The sequence below is a fragment of the Mastigoproctus giganteus genome, chromosome 7, assembly GCF_048544385.1.
Source record: "Mastigoproctus giganteus isolate SK-2022 chromosome 7, ASM4854438v1, whole genome shotgun sequence".
In the NCBI taxonomy this organism is placed as follows: domain Eukaryota; kingdom Metazoa; phylum Arthropoda; class Arachnida; order Uropygi; family Thelyphonidae; genus Mastigoproctus; species Mastigoproctus giganteus.
The window spans coordinates 126,219,567-126,242,532 of NC_143581.1; the positions used below are offsets into that span (position 1 = coordinate 126,219,567).

The following is a 22,966-nucleotide window of genomic DNA, read 5'->3' on the forward strand; positions in this document are numbered from 1 at the left end:
CGAAACTTGAGATATTATGCGTTCTTTCGAGATGGCTACAAATGATTATGACACATGTGCTTCCCCCCAAAAAAATTCTGAAACCCCGGACTTCATTTTGAATAACACTGTATATTATGTGTGTGACTTGGCAAAATGTGTTTGGATGTATGAATGTGAGTAAACATATTACTATTAGTATTAGTAATGGCCGCATGGTGCATGAAAGCCTATGGCTTATGCTGCAACAGCCAAAAAAAAAAAAAAAAAAAAACAATGATAAAATAATAATAAAAATAAAAAAAAATAATAATAAATAAATAATAATAATTAATAAAAGAAAAGGAAATTAAACCTATCATCCTATGCACTTCCCTGACCCGAAGGTACTATCCAGATGACCTTTGAATTTCCCCAAACTGTCAGCCTCTACCACCCAAGTAGGCAACTTATTCCAGTAATTTAACTCGCTGGCTAAAATAAAACTTCCTGCAGTCCAATCTAAACATTTCTCCCGGTAACTTGAATATACGTCCCCTAGTTCTAGCATCATTTATAATCTTGAAAATTTTGTCCTCATTCATTTTACTGATGCCTCTCAGAGCCTTAAACACCTCAATCAAATCTCCTCTAAGGTGTCTAGTTTCCAAACTCCGCAACCCTCATATTCGAAGTCTTTCTTCATAAGGACGCCCTTTTGCCAAACTCACCAGGCGAGTTACCCGTCTTTGCACCCTTTCAAGAAGCTCAATGTCTTTCTTTAGGTGCAGTCTCCATGCTTGAAAACAGTATTCCAAGTGTGGTCTAACAAAAGCCTTATATAATGGAATTATCACATCCCTATCTCTACTTGCAAAAGTTCGATAGATCATCGATAGGACACCATGGGCCTTCCTTGCAACCTGTTTACAATGCTCAGAGAATTTCATGTAAATTTTCATAAACGACATCGATGTTCTTTATGAAAATTAAAAACAACAGTGGTTCTAATACCAATCCTTGGGGAACGCACTTCTTACATCAACTCAATCTGTGGAATAGCCATTTATCCCAACCCTCTGCCTCCTGCCCTGAAGCCATCCTGCTATCCATCTAAGGATTTTCCCAGTGATTCCAACCTGTTCCAGCTTATAAAGCAACCGCTCATGTGGGACTGAGTCAAAAGCTTTGCTGAAATCTAAATAAACAATGTCGAAATTATTCCCTAAATCCAGCTTGTGAGTGACCCTTTCGAAATAGCGTACCATATTTGTTAAACATGATTTTCCCTTTACAAAACCATGCTGAGTATCCTTGAGAATTTCAATTCGATCCAAATGATCCTGAATTCCACCCTTGATCATTGCCTCCATGATTTTCCCTATAACTGAAATCAGACTGACAGGTTGATAATTTCCCACTTCACTCTTAGAGCAACTCTTATCTATGGGAGATACATTGGTACTTTTCCAATCCAGCGGAATCTCCCCAGAGTCTAGTGATGCTCACATAATTAGCCTCAATAGTTCAATGCATTCACTTGCCACCTCCCTTAAGATTATAGAGTATATTCCATCAACTCCAGGAGCCTTACTGGCCTGTAGGAGCGAAAGTTTTTTAATTAAATTTATATACAAGTATCCTGGTACCATGACTGTAAGGATGGAATTGAGTGTTGGTATGAATGTCCTCAAGTATGTAGTTCAAAACCCTGCCTTGGGTAGCCATTAGGACAACTAAAGTTGAGTTAAAAAAAAATTCTGACAAGGAATTAAACCATTATGATGGGAAGAAAAGGTCTAAAAAGAAAAGGCAGCTCTGGCTGTTCCCAAGTCATCATCATCATTAGCCATTATCAATGCACTAAGGATGAAGGCCTCTCCAGCAACTTTTCAGTTCCTTCTGTTTTGTGCAATGGCCATCCATTTACTATGCAGAAAATCATGAATTTCATCTGTCCATCTCTGTCGCTGTCTTCCAGGTTTCTTCTTCTAGCTCCCTTGAGTACCATTCTGTTATTCTCTTAGTCCATTTGTCATCATGTCTTTGAGATATGTGTCCTGCCCAGGACCATTTTAAGTTCTTTAGTTTTGATAAGAATGTCCTTTACTTCAGTTTGCTGCCTAATCCATGTGTTTCTCTTCTTATCTAACAGCTGATTCCCAAAATGATTCTTTACATTCTTCGCTGTGTCATCCTCAGCTTCTCTTCCATTCTTTTGGTGAGTGCCCAAGTTCCACTTCCAAAGTCATGGTGGGTAGTATACATTGTTTCATTATTTTACGTTTCAGACAAATTGGGATATTGCTCATCAGTATGTCATTATATTTCCTGAACGCTATCCATCCAAAATTTATTCTTCTCTTGACTTACAGCCATTTATCATTATAACAGCTGATGACTTGTCCCAGATAAGTATATGACTCCACCTTTTCAATTACTGCTCCTTCAATCATTATATCCCTTTCTATGGCATACTTGTTCATCATTATTTTTGTTTTAGCCATATTCATCTTTAGTACAAAATCCTTACTAATTCTACATAACTGATTAAGATTTTCCTCCAATTCTTTGGGATCGTGGCTTATGACCACAATGTCATCTGCAAATCATAACTGGTTTAGTACTCTCCATTCACATTGAATCCTTTCTGCGACCAGTCTAATCTTCTGAAAGTTTCTTCAAGGGCAGCAGTAAACAACTTTGAAGATATTGTTTCTCCTTGTTGAACCCCTTTCTCAATTTTAAATTTACTACAGTCTTTTTCTAGTCTAATAAAAGAGGTAGCATTCTCGTATATTTTCTTCAAAATCATAATATATGGGGTATCTATGCCTTGTCTTTCCAGTGCCTGAAAAATTGCCTTACACTGTATGGAGTCAAATGCCTTTTCATTATCCACAAATGGCAGGCATAATTGTGTTTTATATTCATTTGCTTTCTCCATTAGCTGTGACATGCACGGTGATCTGATTGAGGTGTATAAGGCCTTGAATGGGTTGAGAACGCTGAATTCTGATGGGTTCCTTCTACTTGTTCAGATTACGAACCAAGGGGGCATAAATTCAAATTAAGAAAAGACAGATGTAGAATAGTTGTGCGGAAATTTGCCTTTAGCCAGCAGGTGGGTAATTGCTGGAACAAACTTCCATCTGTCATTGTGGAAGTTGATAGGTTGAATAAATTTAAGGAGTAACTGGACAGGCATTTGGAGGGAATGATGTTATTTATTTTTTTTTTTTGGCTGATGCTGCATAAGCTCATACACTTGTTTTCTTGCATCACATGCCACTACTACTACTACTACATTATGTGAAGATGATCCATAGTTGAGAATCCTGTTCTAAAGCGAGCTTGCTCTATCGGTTGATTTTCATCAAGTATTCTTTCTAATCTGTTAGTAATGACCCTTGAGAACAACTTGAAGATGTGGGATAACAAGCTAATTGGTCTATGATTTCTAATTTCTGATTTATCTCCTTTCTTATGCAGCAAAACTATGGTTGCATTATTCCACTCCTTAGGCATCACACCTTTTCTAATGCATTTTGTGAAAGTCTTGCCAGTTTTTGTGCCATGTCTCTTCCTCCCAATTTTAACAACTCTACAGTAACTTCATCTTCCCCCAGGGCTTTCTGATTCTTCATTTTCTTCAATGCATATTCTACCTCATTAGGAATGATATCGGGTATGTCGACGTATGTGTTACTAATTTACGATCCATCTTCCTCACTGCTGGAATCATTCCCTTGCTCCTTGTATAATTCTCTATAGTAGCCTTCTGCTATTTCAATTATGTCTTCTCTGCTATTTATAAGTACACCATCGCTATTCTTCAGTTTCAGTATCATTTTTCTTTCTGTATTACTGCTCATGGCTGCTAATTTAAGTCCTTTGTTTTCCCTTAACGGTTGTTCTACTTTTATTTTGTTAAAGCTTCTTATATCCTCTCTGAGTCTCTTTCTAATGGCTTTGCATAACTCAGTATACTCAATTTTCTCCTTGTCGGTGTTGATCTTACTCTTCATTTGTCATCATCGGTTCGTCATGACAAGTGTTTATTGACTAATTTTTTCTTATTTGGATTTCTTTTTCCCTATAGGTTTCTTGGGCTTTATCACTTTCAGAAAGTTATAATATTCCTCATCGATATCTTGGTCCAGAGCAATCTGGACTCAAGCTCAAACTTGTTCTTAAGTTCCACTACATACTGCTTTTTCTCCTCTTCTGTTATCTCAAAGACCTTCGTATTATTTACTCAAATCAGTTTTTTCCTTTCTTTTCTTACATCTATATCAAGTGTGCATTTTACCATTCTGTGATTGGTTCTAACATTTACCTTATTCAGGATGGTAACATCATTCACAATATATCTTCTGTTAGTGAGGATGAAGTCGATTTCATTAGTTGTTAATCCATTTGGGCTCTTCCACGTCCACTTTCTGTTCACCCTTTTCTTGAAAAAAGTGTTCATTACTGACAATCCTCGAGATTCTTCAAATTCCACAAGTCTTTCACCTCTTTCATTTCTTTCACCAATTCCAAAATTTCCTATAGTTCCCCTTTCTGTGCTGTTTTGTCTCTTTCCAAACTTAGCATTGAAGTTCCCTATAATGATGGTGTAGTGGGTTTTCTGCTCATATAGAAGACTCTCAATTTCGGTGTACATTTCTTCAACCTCTTCATCATCATGGCTCGATGTTGGTGCATAAATCATTATAATCTTTAGCTTGTACCTCTTAGAAATCCTGAGTAGTAGTCTTGACACCCTTGGTGATGTACTTTTGAATTCCAAAATGTTGTTTTTTATATCTTTATGGACCAGAAAGCCAACTCCACCTTTGCTCCTTTCACTGTTTCCATGTGTACAGCAGATTTACACTTGATAAACTTATAAGTGATTCATTTCTTCTTCTTCTTGTTTCAGCCAAACTGATGATATTCCAATTCAAATTTTCTAATTCCTTTTCCAGCTCTAATATCCTGTCTTCACCGATGAGTGATCTTACATTGTAACAGGCCAAGTTCAGTTTCTGTGCATGGCAGCCTGGTTGTATCCAGAGATTCTTAGAACCCTCTGCTTCCACTCTGTTTGTTATTGTTTGTTATTTAGTTTTTAGGAGCATTAGCAACTAAGGCCATATTTCTCCGGGAATATGCGGTGGTCATTCCCTGACCTTTCTGCATCCTCCGTATTTGGTGGTGATGGGCTCGAACCCCGTTTTAATCAAGAAGCATGTGCTATGCACTGCTGCTCCTTCCCACCTGGCTATGGAGGTGCACCCCTTCCACTCTGATCCTCTCGCTGCCGTAAGAGGGGGAGTGAAAGCCGCTAGGGACTGAGAGCCATTTGTTTCAATATGCTGTCATGTGCTTGAAGGTTTGGTCTTTTCCTCTTCACCCTGACCAGGCATCTTGAAGAGAACCACTGTACACGTTCGTTGCCACCTAAGTGACATAACAAGGCTAACCATCGAGAAGGTGTGCATGAGTGGATTTTAGGGAGGCAGGCCAACCGGACTTCTCCTAAATCTTCTGAGATAGAAAGATATTGGATCCATCAGTGTTTTGAGTGTCTGATAACACACAGAATGCCTGTTCCCCCTCTAAGCCCCTAGTTCCCAAGTAGATACCTCTAAAAAGCTATGACCCAAACTCCCTCCCATTGACAACCCTGGGCCTAGTGGGGGGGGAACACCATCAGGGGAATACTGGAAAATTCTAAACATGAAAAAACAAAATTGATCCTACAAAGGGTAACAGGCCATGCATACAAGAAAATTGCCATTTCCATCCATAGATTTAAACATGGGGGGGGGCCCATTTCAGTAGATTAATTTTATAACAGTATTTTGACTAACATTATTCCATGTTCTCTGCAGGGTTCCCCATAAATTTTATGACAATGGGCAGATTTCACATACTTGATGGTCTAGATCAGTGGTTTTCAACCTTTTTTTTAATAACGGCACCCTTAAGTAATTTATTTTATGTTGCGGCACCCCTATTCAATTTTCTGCCTGTTTGATCCGATTCTCTCTCTCTGTATATATCCGTATATATATATATATATATATATATATATATATATAATACAAATTATATATATACAGTACATAATTTTATTCTTTATATAGAAGTACTAAGTAAACGTCATTTATAGATCACCACAAAATTAAAGAGATACTGTACACCATTTTAAAATGAAATAAAACATATAAATTAAAAAATAATAATAAGTTTAAGTAACCTAAACCAAAATTATGTGGCACTCCTAGAATGTTGTTGCAGCACCCCGGTTGAAAACCACTGGTCTAGATGATCTCATAAAAGCTGTTACTTAGTTAAAATCAGGTGATCTTTCCCAAAGGCAAAGTTCAGAGGATATCGCATTATGTTCAAGAATGTTTTTAGAGTCTTCTTTTCTTAAAATTCTTTCAATTCTGATGATATCACTTACTCCAGAAAAACAGAGGCAACCCCAGATCATGATGGAACCACTACCATGCTTGACTGTAGGCACTAAACAATGTGTTTTTATTTCAGTTGATCATCTCATATAAACTCTATACTTGGATCCAAAAATTTCAAATTTGGATTCGTCCATCCATAGTACGTTTTTTTGATTCTTCGATTGTCCATTTCTGGTTTTAATAAGGGTTTTCAGACCACTGCATGACCACGATGTTCTGCTTGTTTAAGACAAAGTTTTACAGTGGATTTAGACACATTAGTTTCTCTGTTCCTACTGAAATCAGCTGGAATTTCAGTTGCAGTAAATCATTTATTGCATTTAGAAATCAGTGTTAGCATCTTTTCTTGTGCTTCCTTTGTTAGATGCTAATTGTGACTTGTCCTCTTAACTGCCACTCTCTTTGAATCATCTAATGGTAGTTTGTACTACCATTCAATGAGACACTTTATTTTTGCCAAAACTTCTCATGGAATAACTTTCTTTATACAGAGTTACAATAATAGCACTTCTTTTTTTCAACACTCAGTTCTTTATATCTTGCCATGTTTATTATGAAACACGTAAAACTTACACCAAACACTTTCTGAATGAGAGGTGTTTGATTTTATAAGTTACAGCTCTTACTCCTTAATTTATATTATTGCAAAACATTCAAGAATCATCTAAAATCTTCTATAATATTGAAACAATACTCTCACTTTCTAGACTATTCTAGAATCATCTGCAACTTTCTACCATATTCAGGAATCTTCTACAATGTTCTAGCACATTCAGGAATCTTCTACATCTTTCTGGAATATTCTAGTATATTCTAGAAATTTCTTAAATATTATTTCAGCTTTTTAATTTTTATACATAATAGATATTTTAATAAAAATTGGTAAATGGAATTGGTCCCATTTAAAAAAAAAAAATTTGAAAATTAAGAAAAATTAAATGTCATTCCAAACTTTTAGGAAGGAGTGTATAAATAATTTTTTTTTTTTTTTTTTTTGCTGCACTGTCCAAATTAGGGATTACTTTGTGGTGCTCCATAATGACTGAGAAAAAACACAGAGAAATGACTAATGACTTAGAGAAAAACACCGATTTATATGGAGTTGTTGGGCTGGTATATGTGGATTAATAAGAATCACAACTCCCCGATATACAGCATTATTATTATTGATCCTATCCTATGTGTAACATAGAAAGGATAGGATCAATAATATCCTTTCTTTGTGTAACGTAAAAAGAATAGGGTAACTGTGTAACGTAAAAAGATATTTTTCCTGGAGGCAGAGACATAGTGGATAACTATGTTATTAGGTTACATGTGTCATCTATGTCATCTATATTTATTAATTATTTATTTTTAGCTGTGCCTTCGGATTGCTTCTGCATTAAGTGTTCTTGTATTAATCGGTTTTAGCTCCCTTTTTTTAACAGAAAGATTCACTTTTTTTTTTTCTATAAATAATTCAAAGATTGATTCCCCCCATGATTATTTTCTTTTAATAAAGAAAATGAATAAATTCCTTTATTCATTTTCTTTATTCATTCATTCTTCCTACTCCTGTATTCAAATGAATACAGGAGTAGGAAGTATTATGTTTTCTATGTTGTTTTCATTTATGTGCAGCTGCACTTGACAGTGGGACTAAAATAGGTATATTACTTGTTTGTTCTTGTGTCTGTGGTCAAATCAGTAATTCGGTTACTTGATATGAGAAATTTTAATCTGATGGGATAGTTATTTCTATTTGTAATCCTCAATTAATTAACAGTTTCATGGTTCATGGGTAAGCAATTTATCATATAACAGAGACATAAAGAAAGTATCAGAGTGGTACATAATTATAAAATATTTAATGAGCTAATTTTACTTTTTGCACACATAATCTGGTCTGAACCATCCTAATAATAATTCCAATTTTTGTTATTCTTAAACTAACCTGAGTTCTACAGTACTTCAATACACAATTTTCCTCCTTTGGCTTTTCCTGTTTTTTTCTGAGTTTTAAAATAATATTGGATTTTGTTTCTTTTTCTCCTTGTCCAGAGGCCTCTACATCATGAGCTAGATATGTGGTACTACTATGTAATGATCGCAAAGCTCCCAAATGTGGAGCATCAAATGCACGTTCTAGTTTGTCTAGATTGTGGGGAATGCTAACTTTTCTTCTCAATGGCGAACTAGGAGCAGTAATAATCTGAAAAAATATATATATTAACAACAACAATAATAATAATAATAATAATAATAAGACCAGGTAATCAACACCAGAAACTATAGAAAATACATTGCAAAGGACCCAAATTTCAGATGACACATGTCGGCGATGCCACCTGGCCTCAGAGATCCAACACATCACCACGGGTTGCAAGGTGATCACCCAGACTGAGTACACTCATAGACATGACCAGGTAGCCAGGATAATACATCAGAAGCTAGTGAGGAAATACCAGTTGACCAAAGAAAGTGTACCATTACAAATACGAACCCCGGGCAGTACTAGAGACCCGAACCCACAAGCTGTACTTGGACCGCACCATAATAATGAATAAGATCATCCAGCACAACAGATCAGACATAACCCTTGTGGACAAGATGGAAAAGTCTACCTACCTGATTGACATAGCAGTGCCCAACACTAGCGATGTCCAGAAATCCCATGAGGAAAAAATTAGGAAGTACATGAACCTGAGACATGATGTAGCATATGCAAGAAATAATGACCATCCCGATCATCATGTCAACCACCGGTATGGTGCCAAAGACCCTACATAAATGCCTAGCAGCAATAGGTGTCCCAGCGAACACCTACAAGGAACTCTAGAAAGTCACAATCCTGAACACCTGTAGGATAGTCAGAGAGTTCCTCCACCAATCAGATATAACAACAACCACCCTGTGTACTTGGCAGCAATACCCACCACAAGGTGGAACCCCCAATCAGGAAGAAATAATATAAGAGCAACAATAATAATAATAAAACCAGCCCTCAATTGAAATTACTGCAGTCTATGATGGGACTCAATCAGATGTTTCAAAAATGAGTGAAATTTCAAATTTGAAAATAATGCCCTGCCAAATTATGAAATTGGTGCTACTTCAGCATTTATAAGAACATTCTTCAATGGGAACAATTTAATCACATGCAGCAAGTAAATAAAAGAACATAATTTTCTCTTCTTGTTTTGTGTCTCCTGAACCTTGGCAATAGAAATATCTATGATTAAATCAGATTCATCATTCTGGCTTAGTCTAATATTGTAATCAACATCAAAAATAAATGAAAGTAGAAGATTTAAAAAGTGCTGGTATAACAAATTTATTCATAACATTCTTCAAAATATGTGGATGCAAAGTGTAATGGACTGAAGAGTTATTTCATAATATTTTTACATAGTATTTAAAAGAATGAAGAACAAATTCTTTACTCAAGCCAGAAGGGAAGATCATAATCAAACTTTCCTCATGAGTGGCGATAACATTCTTAGAGTTATCAGCTTACTTGGCCTGTTTAGGAGTGCTTTCACCCGACTTTGCAATTCAGTTCTTTTTTATTATTATTTTTTTTTTTTTTTTTTATGGAAACCCCAAAAATGAAAGGTATTAAAACTTACAGTACTTAGTATGGGTTGAAGATGGGGGGGGGGGGTCAGAAACTTTGCTCTGGTGACTAAACTTTCTGGTTTTACCAGAATGTTTAGTCACCAGACTGGAAGCTTAAAGTGGGTTTTACCACTTTAAGCTTCCAATAAGCAAAGTGCTGGTATTGCCAGTTGATGAGAGTCATCCACCACCTAGTGTTAGTATTAATATGTATTAATATTGTATTTGTAATGTATTATTAGTGCTATTTTATATTAGTATTAGCAGTGTACTAGTTATCAATAGTAGTACTCTGCAAGGGTTTGAAGGAGAAGGGGGGAAATGCCGGAAACTTTGCTCTAGAGACATCACGCCTCTAATAAGCAATGCGGTGGTACTGCATTGGTGGATGAGAGTCATTTAAAACACACAGTGTTATTATTAGTACTAGTACATATTAACATTATATTATATTATAATATTGTATTATTAGTGTTATTTTATATTAACATTAGTAGCGATACTAGTTAGTATTAGCAAGGGCCACATGGTGCAAGGAAGCCTATGGCTTATGCCGCAACAGCCAAAAAAAAATAGAATAAATAAATAATAAAAATAAAATAATAAGAAGAAGAAAATTAAAAAAATAATAATAATAAGAGAAGAGAAAATAGACAACCCATGCATTTCCCTCCTCCCATAGGTAATTATCCAGCTGACCTTTGAATTTCCCCAAACTATCAGCCTCTACAACCTATGTAGGTAACTTATTCAAGTAATTTATAAATCGCTGGATAAAATAAAACTTCCTGCAATCCAGTCTAAACTTCTCCCTATGAAACTTAAATTTATGGCCTCTAGTTCTAGAATCATTTATAACCATGAAAATTTAGTCCTCATTCATTTTACTTATGCCTCTCAGAGCCTTAAAACACCTCAATCAAGTATCCTCTAAAGTGCATAGTTTCCAAACTCTGCAACCCACACATTCAAAGTCCCCTCACATGGGTGCCCTTTTGATGATATCACCAGGCGAGTACCCATCTTTGGACCCTTTCAAGAAGCACAATGTCTTTCTTTAGGTGTGGTCTTCTTACTTGAACACAGTATTCCAAGTGTGGTCTAACAATAGCTTTATATAATAGGATTATGATGTACTTATCTCTGCTGGCAACTGTTCGATAAATCATTGATAGCACACCATGGGTCTTCCTTGCAACCTGTCTACAATGCTCGGAGAACTTCATGTCTGACTATATTGTAATACCTAAGACCCTTTCCTCTACTACCAGCTTTAGTTCAATTCCACCAAGTGTATAAGTTATTTTGGGGTTACTGTTCCTCAGGTGCAATACCTTACACTTTGCTGGATTAAAGCATAGCTGCCATTTTTCTGTCCATCTCTGAAGTCTATCTAGGTCATTCTGAAGAAGCTCTGCATGGCGGCAATCATTACATCATCTACCAATCTTTACATCATCTGCAAATTTAGATATCAGGCCCTCTATCCCTTCATCGATATCATTTATGAAAATCAAAAACAACAATGGTCCTAATACTGATCCTGGGGGAATCCTACTTCTTACATCAACCCAATCTGAGGAATAACCATTTATCTATAGCAGCATGTTAGAGAGGCAACCAGAGGGAGTAACACTCTTGATCTGATTGTCAGCAGTGATTATTTATGCATTAAGAATTTACAGATAAAGGAACCACTAGGTGGCAGTGATCACAGTGTACAGATGTGAGATTTACTTAAAGATGTCATTTATGAAAAAAAAAAAACAACAACAATTGTCCTAATACTGATCCTTGTGGGACCCCACTTCTTACATCAACCCAATGTGAGGAATAACCATTTATCGCAACCCTCTGCCTCCTGCCCTGAAGCCATCCTGCTATCCATCTAAGGATTTTCCATATGATTCCAACCTGTTCCAGCTTATAAAATATGGCGCACCATAGCCGTAGTTGCTAGTGCACCAAAAAAATCCAAACAAACCAAACCAAACTTATAAAATAACCACTCATGTGAGACTGAGTCAAATGTTTTGCTGAAATCCAAATAAACAATTTCGAAATTATTCCCTACATCCAGCTCACATTTAACATATCTAGCTAAACAGATTTGTTAAACATGATTTTCCCTTTACAAAACCATGCTGAGCATCCTTCAGATTTCCATTTCTACTTAAATGATCCTGAATTCCATCCTTGTTCACTGCCTCCATGATTTTCCCTACTACTGAAGTTAAACTAACTGGCCAGTAATTTCCAACTTCACTCTTAGAACTGTCCTTATGTATTGGAGATACATTGGCACTTTTACAATCCAACGGAATCACTGCTGAGTCCAGTGATGCTCTCATAATTAGCCTCAATGGTTCAATGCACTCACTTGCTGCCTCTGTTAAGATTATAGGGTATATGCCATCAACCCCAGGAGTCTTATTGGCCTGAAGGCTCAAAAGTTTTTTCATTAAATAAACATGTGAAATTTCAACATCATTAATTACATTTTTTTTAACTATACTCCCACAATTTCCCATTGACACAAAGGATTTTTCCTCTGTAAACATTGGTGCAAAGTAACTGTTGAGTTCATCTGCAACATCAGCTGGGGTATCTAACACTATCCCATGGCCATTACATAAGGGTCCGATCTGATTGGTCCTTCTCTTCTTTGCATTTACATATGTGAAGAATTCCTTATTCCCACTCTTTGCCCTCTTTGCCAGTGATCTCTCGCAATCTGCCTTTGATAGCTTAACCTTTTCTGTAGCGCTATTACAGATCAATTTGTAGCTGTTATAGGCTTCAGTAGTTTTTATTGCTCTGTATCTTTTCCATGTCTTCTTTTTCTGCTCAAGTAATCTGGCAACTTCCTTATTCATTCAACTTGGAATCTTCCTTGTGAAGTATTTTTTTTAATGGTATATAAGAATTCAAGGCTTCTGTGATTAATGTTTTAAAGGTAGACCATAATTCAATTGTATTCACTCTCTGTGCAATATCTGCCCAGTTAATAGAGGCTATGTAGCACCTTAAGATGTCGTAATTTACTTTCCTGAAATTATAACCCATTCCTTTGTGTTTAACTTCTGCTAACTCTCTCTCTCTCTCTCTCTCTCTCTCCAATGTCCACTGTAGAACTCTGTGATCACTTCCTGATACTGGTTCCTGTTCTGTCAAGCCCTATTATATCATCTGGTTCATGAGTGATGATGAAGTCTAGAATATTCTTTTCCCTAGTACTTTCCCTGACATGTTGATACAAATAACAATTATCTAGTTGATTTAAAAATTTTGTCCCCCATGTGGAGTTTCCTTCCCATTTGGGATGCTAGCAGGTCACTTTTATCCTTGGCTGAAATGACAACAGAATCATCTGGTTTTGACAGACCTGGGAGCAGAGATGGGCAAAAGTTGCGGCTAATAGCTTTGCCAAGAGACCAGAATACTCGGCTACCATTAGGGCAAGAAGCAAGTTTTCTACTCTTAGCCTGTTCAAAATCTAGTTTGGACTGATTAATAATGGCTTTACAATTTTTGCAAGCTTTGGTGTAGGCAGAAAATGAAACTGAAGATTGGAAACAAGCCAATTACAATATGCAACATTCTTCTGTTGACCAGCCTTAGCACATTTATTGGAAAAACCAAGGTTTAGATAAAGGACGAGATTTCAGAATGGAGTTTGGAAAAAAGAATTCCATTCCTACAAGACTAATTTCACTGACACGATCTGACAAACATTTACGTCAGAAGTTTTGAAACAGTAATCCGATCAAGGAAAAGAAGAAAAGAAATCTTGAAGGTCATCCCATTTTGCATTCTTGTAATGCCAAACAACACAAGGTTGGGAATAGCCATGCGATAAAGACTCCATTGGAGAAGAGACAATCACGAAATTGTGATCTGAGGTGCCTAAAGGACCACTCACTTCCACCATATACTTAGAAGGGTTATTTGTGAGAAAAAGATCAAGCGCGTTGGCTGTATGGTTAGAATTGTCCAGTATGCTTGTAGGCAAATGAACAATCTGTGCAAGGTCGTTAGTAATTGCAAAAGCTCAGCATCTTGACCAGCCGAGTCAGTATGGCTAGAAAACGGACGCCAGCTGGAGTTGTGAACATTAAAATCACCAAGGAAAATTGCCTCACTGTTAGGAAAGTTGAACTGGAGAAAGTCAAGTTGCAAAGAGTTCTAAGTGATTAGTGGAGTTAGGAGAATGGTAGCGACAACAGATGAATTTGACAGAATGAGGTAGAGAGATTTTAAGCTGGAGAAGATCAAAGAGAGTATATTCCAAATTACCAAGTCTCTGACAGGGAATATCGGAACAGACATATGCACAAGTACCACCTTTGATGTGAAAGGAATCATACAGCAAATAATTTGGGAAACTGAGATGAGCAGTAGTTGAATCAACTGATAACTGAGATTCTGTCAGAAAAAGTAAATGCGGTTTGGCAGACTGCAAGTGGAAATGGACATCGTTGAGATTAGAATTGTGACCACGTATATTTGTGTAATGGACCAGTAAGTGTTTGGGAGGTTTAGATCTTTTAGCAGGTAAGTTTACTCTATCAGTTTGACAATTCATGGTGTATTCAATAGTAAGAAAAATTGTGGGGGGGGGAGACATGCTGTATGAGGTAATGAAATTTTTGGATATGGCATACACATGGTAAGAATATACCCAGATCGTTGACATAACGTGGCCTCGACAATGCCCCCCACATATACACTACTTGGACTCCCTCCAGTCACTATCTGGCAGAGTAGAGGTAGCAAGATTATACACTAGCTGATCTGGAAACCTCTCAAAGAGTTACCGATATGTTCGGTCCAGTGTACTAACTAGTGGCTGGCCTGCGAACACCGTTTTAGAGCTGTACCCTCAAAATGTACCCTCATCAAACTCTTGCTCCGTTCCACACCTGAGGGGGCATAAATCCAAATTGAGGGAAAGACTGCCATAGAATAGATGTGCAGAAATTTGCCTTTAGCCAGCGGATGGTTGATTGCTGGAACAAACTTCCAGCTGCTGTTGTGGAAGTTGATAGCATAAATAAATTCAAGACTGAACTAAACAAATTTTTAGAGTGAATGAATGGATGGATCGGTGAAATGGGAAGGTTTTTTTTTTTATTTATTTTTTGGCTGATGCTGTAATAAGCTTGCTTTCTTGCACCGTATGCCCAGCTAATGCTAAGTCATGTGAAAATAGCCATTCTAGAGTAATTTATAACATCTAACAAATTGGAAACAAAAAAGGATTATTTATTTAGCAGGTTACAGTCTATATAATGAAATTCAATTAATAATAACAATAATAATAATAACAAAAAATAAATAATTTGGCTTAGGTAAAGAAAGCCTGCACGAGAAGCATGCAAAAGTTCGATGAAATTTACCGGTAAAAGTACTTTGCCGTAACAGCATTTGTATTGTGACACGCTCGGTAAACAGACGGTGGGTGTTATTGGTCTGGAGTAGAAGTTGAATCCCATGGGAGCTTGAAACCCTCCCGAAGTTGGGGGTAGCCTGATCTTTTTTCTTTAGAATCACTAATTGAATCACGAACAGAGTCTGGCGTCCTAAAAAATGTTCGTAACGTAGTTTCACCGGTAAACTTTTTTGAAGTTTGCTGTGCTTCTCATGTGGGCTTCCTTTGCCTTTTTTGCCTTCCTTTGCCACTAGTCCACCAGTGATTCTAAAGAAAAAAAGGTCAGGTTATCCCCTCCACTTTGGGAGGATTTCAATCTCCTACGGGATTCAATTTCTACTCCTGACAGATAACACCCACCGCCTGTTTACCGAGCGAGCAACAATACAAATGCCATTATGGCAAAGTACTTTTACCGGTAAATTTCATCGAACTTTCGCATGCTACTTGTGCAGGCTTTCTTTACCTTCGCCAATAATTTAAATGTCATAATGGATAAAGTGGAATACTTAGCAATTTGGTTCCTCTTTCTGGAAGGGAAAACACCCGAAACAATTCACAAAGAAATGGTTGCTGTTTATGGAGAAGAATGCCCAGGTTAAAGTGTTATAAACAATTCAAATATTGCATGGTGAAGATATCCCAGGATGCCCAGAAACTGCTATAACAGAAGTGTATTACAAAAAATAAGGCATTAATCCTGGAAGACTGCAGTATTAGCATCAAAGAACTAGCTGAAAAGTTCCATATTAGTGTAAGGTCAGTGAAGAATATCATCTATCAACAGTTGCACATGAGTAAAGGGTCTGCTAGATGGGGGGCACCTCCATAGCCAGTTGGGCAGGAGCAGCAGTGCATAGCACAAGCTTTTTGATTAGACCGGGGTTCAAGCCTGTGACCACAAAATACGGAGGATGTGGAATGACCACTGCATATCCCCAAAGCAATATGGCCTTAGTTGCTAATGCTCCTAAAAACCAAATAACAACAATAACTGCTAGATGGGACTTCTGACTCTTTACCAGAAGAAGGAAAGGGCAAAATGTGAATGTGAAATGTTGTCAATGTGCCAAGGACTGAAATATGGCTGCATCCTGCTTATTCCCCCAACCATCCACCCTCAGTTTTTAATTTATCCAAATTTCCAACTATAGCTTTATCAGATGGCATACTGAAAGGCAGTATTTTGAAAATGAATATATATATATATATATATATATATATATAGAGAGAAAGAGAGAGAGAGAGAGAGAGAGAGAGAGAGAGAGAGAGAGAGAGAGAGAGAGTAATATATTTCAAGTGAACAGAAGACGTATATAATCCCTGTAACACAGCAATTACACAGGAAATAATGTAATACATAATTACTTATTTACTCTTTCTTGCTTGCTTACAAGAAATAAAAAAATTTATTTTGAAAAAATAATATCGTACGCTCATCCTATAAGCCAAAATTATAAAAGTTGAGTCAGTCTCTCTCTCTCACGGCAAGGAAAAGCAAATTTTTGAAAAGTTATAAAAGAAACTATTACAGATATGAATATAATATTTAATAGTGATAATAAAGCTCATGGGATTACTAAACAAGAAAAAAACGACCAATGAGAAATATCTAATTTCAACCACTGGGTTTCAAAAAAAATACTTCTATCAAAACATACCAGTTAGGTTACACTACCCAACATGATTTTTACCTCCAGCAAATCAATGGTTGTTTCTGGTCAAGCTTTATGTGTAGAATTTAAAATCAATCATAAAAATTTCCTATCATGTCTCAGTTTTAAGATATAGATAGATAACTGGATTCTGTACAAAGATATCATTACTGTTTGAAATACAATTTTTAAACTTATTAACTTTTGGTTGGTTTTGTTTATTGGGCTAAAAGTTAAGCAAGTACATCATTACTGTTTTTGCAATATAGTATATTTTGATAAGTCAGTATTTTTATTAATTTTATTACACTATTCAACTGTTCAATATATAGTGTATGATAAATTACGCTACAAGAATTCACCTTCTGTTCAAATTTACCAATTGCTTTTACTGTTTTTAGGTTAATGCATTGTTAAAATGGAAAAGACAAAGCACAGAACTGCCGTCAATCACTCAGACAACTTTTGCTATGTTTGTGGACACTTAACCCCAAAACTCAGAGGAAGAAAATATACAATGTCACAAAAGTTGAATATTCATTGTACTTTGGCTGCAAGATCAGCGACCAAGAAAAAAATCGGGTTCCACATATCTGTTGTATTACTTATACAACGAACTCAAGGCTGTGGTTATACAGCAAGCTGAGAGCATTACCTTTTGCCATCCCTATGGTGTGGCGCAAGCCCAAGAATCATTTTGATGACTGCTATTTCTGCATGACAAAAATAAAAGGTATTTCCAAAAAGAGCAAGCACTGCATCAAATATCCAATCAGCAATTGGGCCAGTGCCACATGGTAAAGAACTGCCAGTACTTGTGCCACCAAAATCTTGGGGTACTGGAAGTATTGATGAAGGTACAGAAGAAATCGTTTTACCAGATGTCGTGGAACCATGTACTTCACATTGAACAAGAAGAATTAAGCGACTTAATCAGAGACTTGGGCTTACTCAAAGAGAAGGCTGAATTACTTGGATCCAGACTACAACAGTGGTACTTACTCGCCAAAGGTACAAACATTACAGTATACTATAAGCGAAATGAAGAGTTTAAGATATTTTGCAATGGACAACATGTGTGTCTGCAAAGACGTCGTTGGCCTTATGCACGAACTGAACTTTGATCACAATACCTCTGAATGGCATTTGTTTATTGACGCATCAAAGCTAAGTTTGAAAGCAGTATTGCTTCATAATGGAAATATTTTACCATCAATTCCTCTTGTTCATGCTGTTGGCCTGAAAGAAACTTACACTTGTATGTCCCAGATTCTTGCTGATATACATTACAATGATTATGGTTGGAATATTTGTGGGAATCTCAAAGTGATTGGACTGTGGTTTCACTAAATACTGTTGTTTCCTGTGTTTGTGGGATAGTCGTGTAACAGCCAAACACTACGTTGTACAGCACTGGGACAAGAGAGAGAGAGATGAATATATTCCCGGCACAAGCAATATAAAGTATGTTCCACTGGTTGACCCACAAAAGGTTTTTCTTCCCCTTTTACACATCAAGCTTGAACTGATTAAGAATTTCACTAAGGTACTGGATAAAGAAAGCAGAGGATTTGTATATTTACTGAAAATGTTTCCAAATTTATCTCATGCAAAACTGAAGGAAGGAAATTTCATATCCTCAAAAAGAAAGCTCCTAAAAGAATTTCAAAGAAACCTGAATGATGTTGAACTGGCTACATGGAGATCTTTCAAGGCTGTGGTACATGGATTCCTTGGAAAAAGAAAAGAAGAGAACTGTGAGCAACTGGTGACAAACTTGCTGAAATGTTACAAGAACATGGGATGCCGAATGTCATTGAAAATGCATTTCCTTCATTCCCATCTGGATTTCTTTCCTGAAAACTTAGCAGATGTCAGTGATTTTTTTTTTTTTTTTTTTTTTTAGGAGCATTAGCAACTAAGGCCATATTGCTCCGGGATATGCGGTGGTCATTCCCTGACCTTTCCCGTATTTGGTGGTGACGGGCTCGAACCCCGGTCTAATCAAGAAGCGTGTGTTACGCACTGCTGCTCCTTCCCACCTGGCTACGGAGGCGCAAATGTCAGTGATGAACAAGGGGGGGAGAGAGAGAGAGAGAGAGAGAGAGCTTCCACCAGGACGTATCTTCAATGGAAAGATGATACCAAGGTCGCTGGGGCTCTGCCATGATGGGAGATTATTGGTTCCTTAAACGGGAAAGCAATCTGGAGTATAAAAGGAAATCATTGAGTGAAAAACATGCCTAAGTAACATATATCATGTGTAATAATTACAACCATGTATGCTGATATTGTATAAAAACAAGGAATTTAAAAAATGCATATATCTTTTGATGTAGACATGACAGAATTAAAAGATTGATATTTTCATAATCAGGACATTAATTTTGTTCAAAATAATTCCAGATGAAAAAAAAAATTTGTTGGGTAGTGAATTATTAGCTTTTTATATATATATATATATATATATATAATAATAACTTCTAAAAATATACAAATGATTTTTGTATACAAAAAAGTTAAGATTATTACAATTATTATCAAATGAAAAATATAGTTAAACCTTTTTCAGCTTCTTTTCTTTTTTTATGTCCTCCCTGTCTTCCTGATTTTCTTCTGCATCATGAAAGATATTACTGTCCTCCCCATACACCTGTAAAACCAATGTAAATCTTACAATTAAACAATTAATCAACCCCTATTCCCTTCCAACATTCAGTATGATTGATATCTTTTGAGGTTATAATGGACTTCATGGCAAAATCCAATCTTCGTTACATTTTGAGGGTACAGCTCTAATACAGTGTTCACAGGTCAGCCTAGACAGTCCACCGGATCAAACCTATTGATAACCATAAGAGACTTTCAGATCAGCTAGTATATAGTCTCACTACCTCTACTCTGCCAAATAGTGACTGGTAGGTCAAATAGTGGCTATGCAGGGGGCATTGTTTAGATCATGTTATGTCAAGGAGCTGGGTATATTCTTGCCATGTGTATGCCATATCCAAAAATTTTATTACTATATAAAACATGTCCTCCCACCTTTTCTTACCAATGAATACATTATGAATTGTCAAACTAATAGAACAAACTTAGCTGTGAAAAGATCTAAACCTCCCAAACCCTTCCTCATTCATTTCACAAATATACATGGTTTGTTACAATCTCAATGACGTCAATTTGCACTTACAATCTGCCAAACGTACTTTTTCTAACAGAAACCCAATTACCAGTAGAATCAACCACTAGCGTAGCTACCCTTTTTCGGGCCCGGAGGCAAAGAACATGTTCGGGCCCCTACTTAATTAATGAAAATTGAAAAAACAGGAGACGGCCAAAGGCACTGGGCCCCTAAAGGGCTCGGACCCGGAGGCAATTGTCTTGCCTGCCTACATGGTAGCTACGCCACTGTTGCGACCGCTAAAATGTTGAACTTAAAGTTGGTAATTTTCTCATTAACATCTTGTGCTAACAACTAAAATGGCAAAATTACAATCTTGAGGAAAAACTAACTGCAGTCACTGAGAAATAGTTTTGCAAAAATGAACGCAAATGGATTAGCATTAGTAGAGGCATATGATGCAAGAAAGCAAGCTTATTCAGCATCAGCCAAAAAAAAAAAACAAAAAAAAAACAACCACTACTCCCATTTCACCCCTCCGTTCATTTGAAATACCTGTCCAGCTGAGCCTTAAATTTGTTTAGGCTATCAACTTCAACAACAAGCGATGGGAGTCTATTCCACAAACCAACCACTCACTGGCTAAAGGCAAATTTCCGCACATCTATCCGACATCCGTCCTTCCTCAATTTGAATTTATGCCCTCTCAGGTGATTATTCTGAGCAAGAGGAAGAATCCTATCGGCATTGAGCATGCTCAAGCCATTCAAAGCCTTATACACCTCTATCAGATCACCTCGCCGATGCCTAGTCTCCAGGCTCTGTAATTTGCAAAACTTAAGCCTTTCTTCGTAAGAGCAACCCTTTGTTCCATTCACTAATCTTGTTGCCCTTCTCTGTACTCGTTCCAGCAGCTCTACATCCTTCTTGAAATGAGGCCTCCAGACCTGTATACAGTACTCAAGGTGTGGCCTGACCAATGCCTTATACAAGGGAATAATCACATCCCTGTCCCTGCTAGAAAAATTCCTGCATATCATTGATCAGACACCATGAGCTACTCTTGCAGCTCATCTGCACTGCTCAGAGAACTTCATATCTGCCTGCACAATTACCCCCAGGTCCTTTTCATTCTCTACCACTGTCAGCGTAGTACCACAGAGTTGATACGTTGATCTGGGGTTACTGTTTCCCATATGTAGTACTTTACATTTGTCAATGTTAAACTTCATTTGCCACCTCTCAGCCCATCTGCTCAACCTTTCCAGATCCTGTTGCAGCAGCATGGTATCAGTAGTGTCCTTAACAACCCTGCCAACCTTTGTATCGTCTGCAAACTTGGACATTAAGCCTGATACACCATCATCAATATCATTTATAAATACAGAAAACAACAATGGACCCAACACTGAATCCTGAGGAACTCCATTAATAACATTAGTCCACGTTGAGCAGTGTCCATTGATTACCACTCTCTGTCTTCTGCCACTCAACCATCCCTTTATCCATAGGATGTCAGAACCACTAGGACTCCAGAAGAAAGGATTTTGTACATGTTATCTACCAACATTTTTTTAATTGTTTGGATTAAGTTTCAAAGAATGAGCATTCCTCCCTCATTGTAATTTTTATTTTCACTCAATAAAATTATTCTTTTGCAAATATTATCTGTGTCTGTGTGGATAGAGATATGGGTAAAAATAAACTGTTGAGGATAGAGATATGTGTAAAAATAAACTGTTGAGGATAGACATATTTCTGTATAGCTTTTTCAAGGGGAAAATAGCTATTTTAATTTCAAAGAAGAGCAATATGAACAGAATAAAATCAAATTGTCAAGTTCTCGATATTCACAAGTTACAGTTTTTGAGAAAATAACATAATCATTGCAGATAAAGTTGACAAGACTTCAAAAGCGAGCACATACACGCACACACACACACATGTTCGGGCCCCTACTTAATTAATGAAAATTGCAAAAAGAGGGGACAGCCAAAGACGCTGGGCCTGGAGGCAATTGCCCTGCCTGCCTATATGGTAGCTATGCCACTGGAATCAACCACTACTCATCTCAGTTTCAAATGTGGTACTTGTGCATATTTCCACTCTAATAGAGACTGTCAGAGACTTGGTAATTTAGAATCTCCTCTCTTTGACCTTCTATTTGCTTAAAATCTCTCTACAACACTCTGTCAAAAATTCATCTGATGCCTCTATCATTCTCCCAACTGCACTAATTACTTGAAAATAATTGACTTTCTCTCTTTGAAACTTGACTTTCTTCAGTCCCCAACTTTGGACCCAGCATGTCAAGAAACTGAGGCCTTTGCAATTTATGCAAGGCCATACTAATGACCATGCACAGATTGTTTATTTATCTATCAGAATACTAGACAATCCTAACACACAGCCAACATGCTTGACCTTTTTCTCACAACCCTTCTAAGTACACAGTTGAGGTGAGTAATCCTCAAATCACAACTTGGTGATGGTCTCTTTTACAATGGAACCTTTCCCTCATGACCATTCTCAACATTGTGTTGTTTGGAATTAGAAGAATGCAAAACATGTTGATCTGCGATATTTCTTTTCTTCTTTTCCTTGGTCAGATGACTGTTTCAAATCTTCTGAGGCCAGCCAACATTTGCTCAGATTGACTCAGTGAAATTATTCTTCAAACGATGACATCCTTCATTTCACACACCACCTTAAAACCTCATCCTTT

At 36.9% G+C, this 22,966-nt stretch overlaps 1 protein-coding gene across 1 annotated transcript in view; it reads right to left on the reverse strand.

Moving 5' to 3' along the window:
- unc80 (unc80, NALCN channel complex subunit) overlaps nt 1-22,966 on the reverse strand; it is a 1,843,891-nt gene that overhangs the window by 1,048,571 nt on the left and 772,354 nt on the right. The window contains exons 29-30 of the mRNA XM_090378420.1: nt 19,681-19,770; nt 8,368-8,625 (exon numbers count right to left, since the gene is read on the reverse strand). Of these exons, the coding sequence (XP_090234546.1) occupies nt 8,368-8,625; nt 19,681-19,770 (348 nt within the window). The remainder of the gene's footprint in view (nt 1-8,367; nt 8,626-19,680; nt 19,771-22,966) is intronic.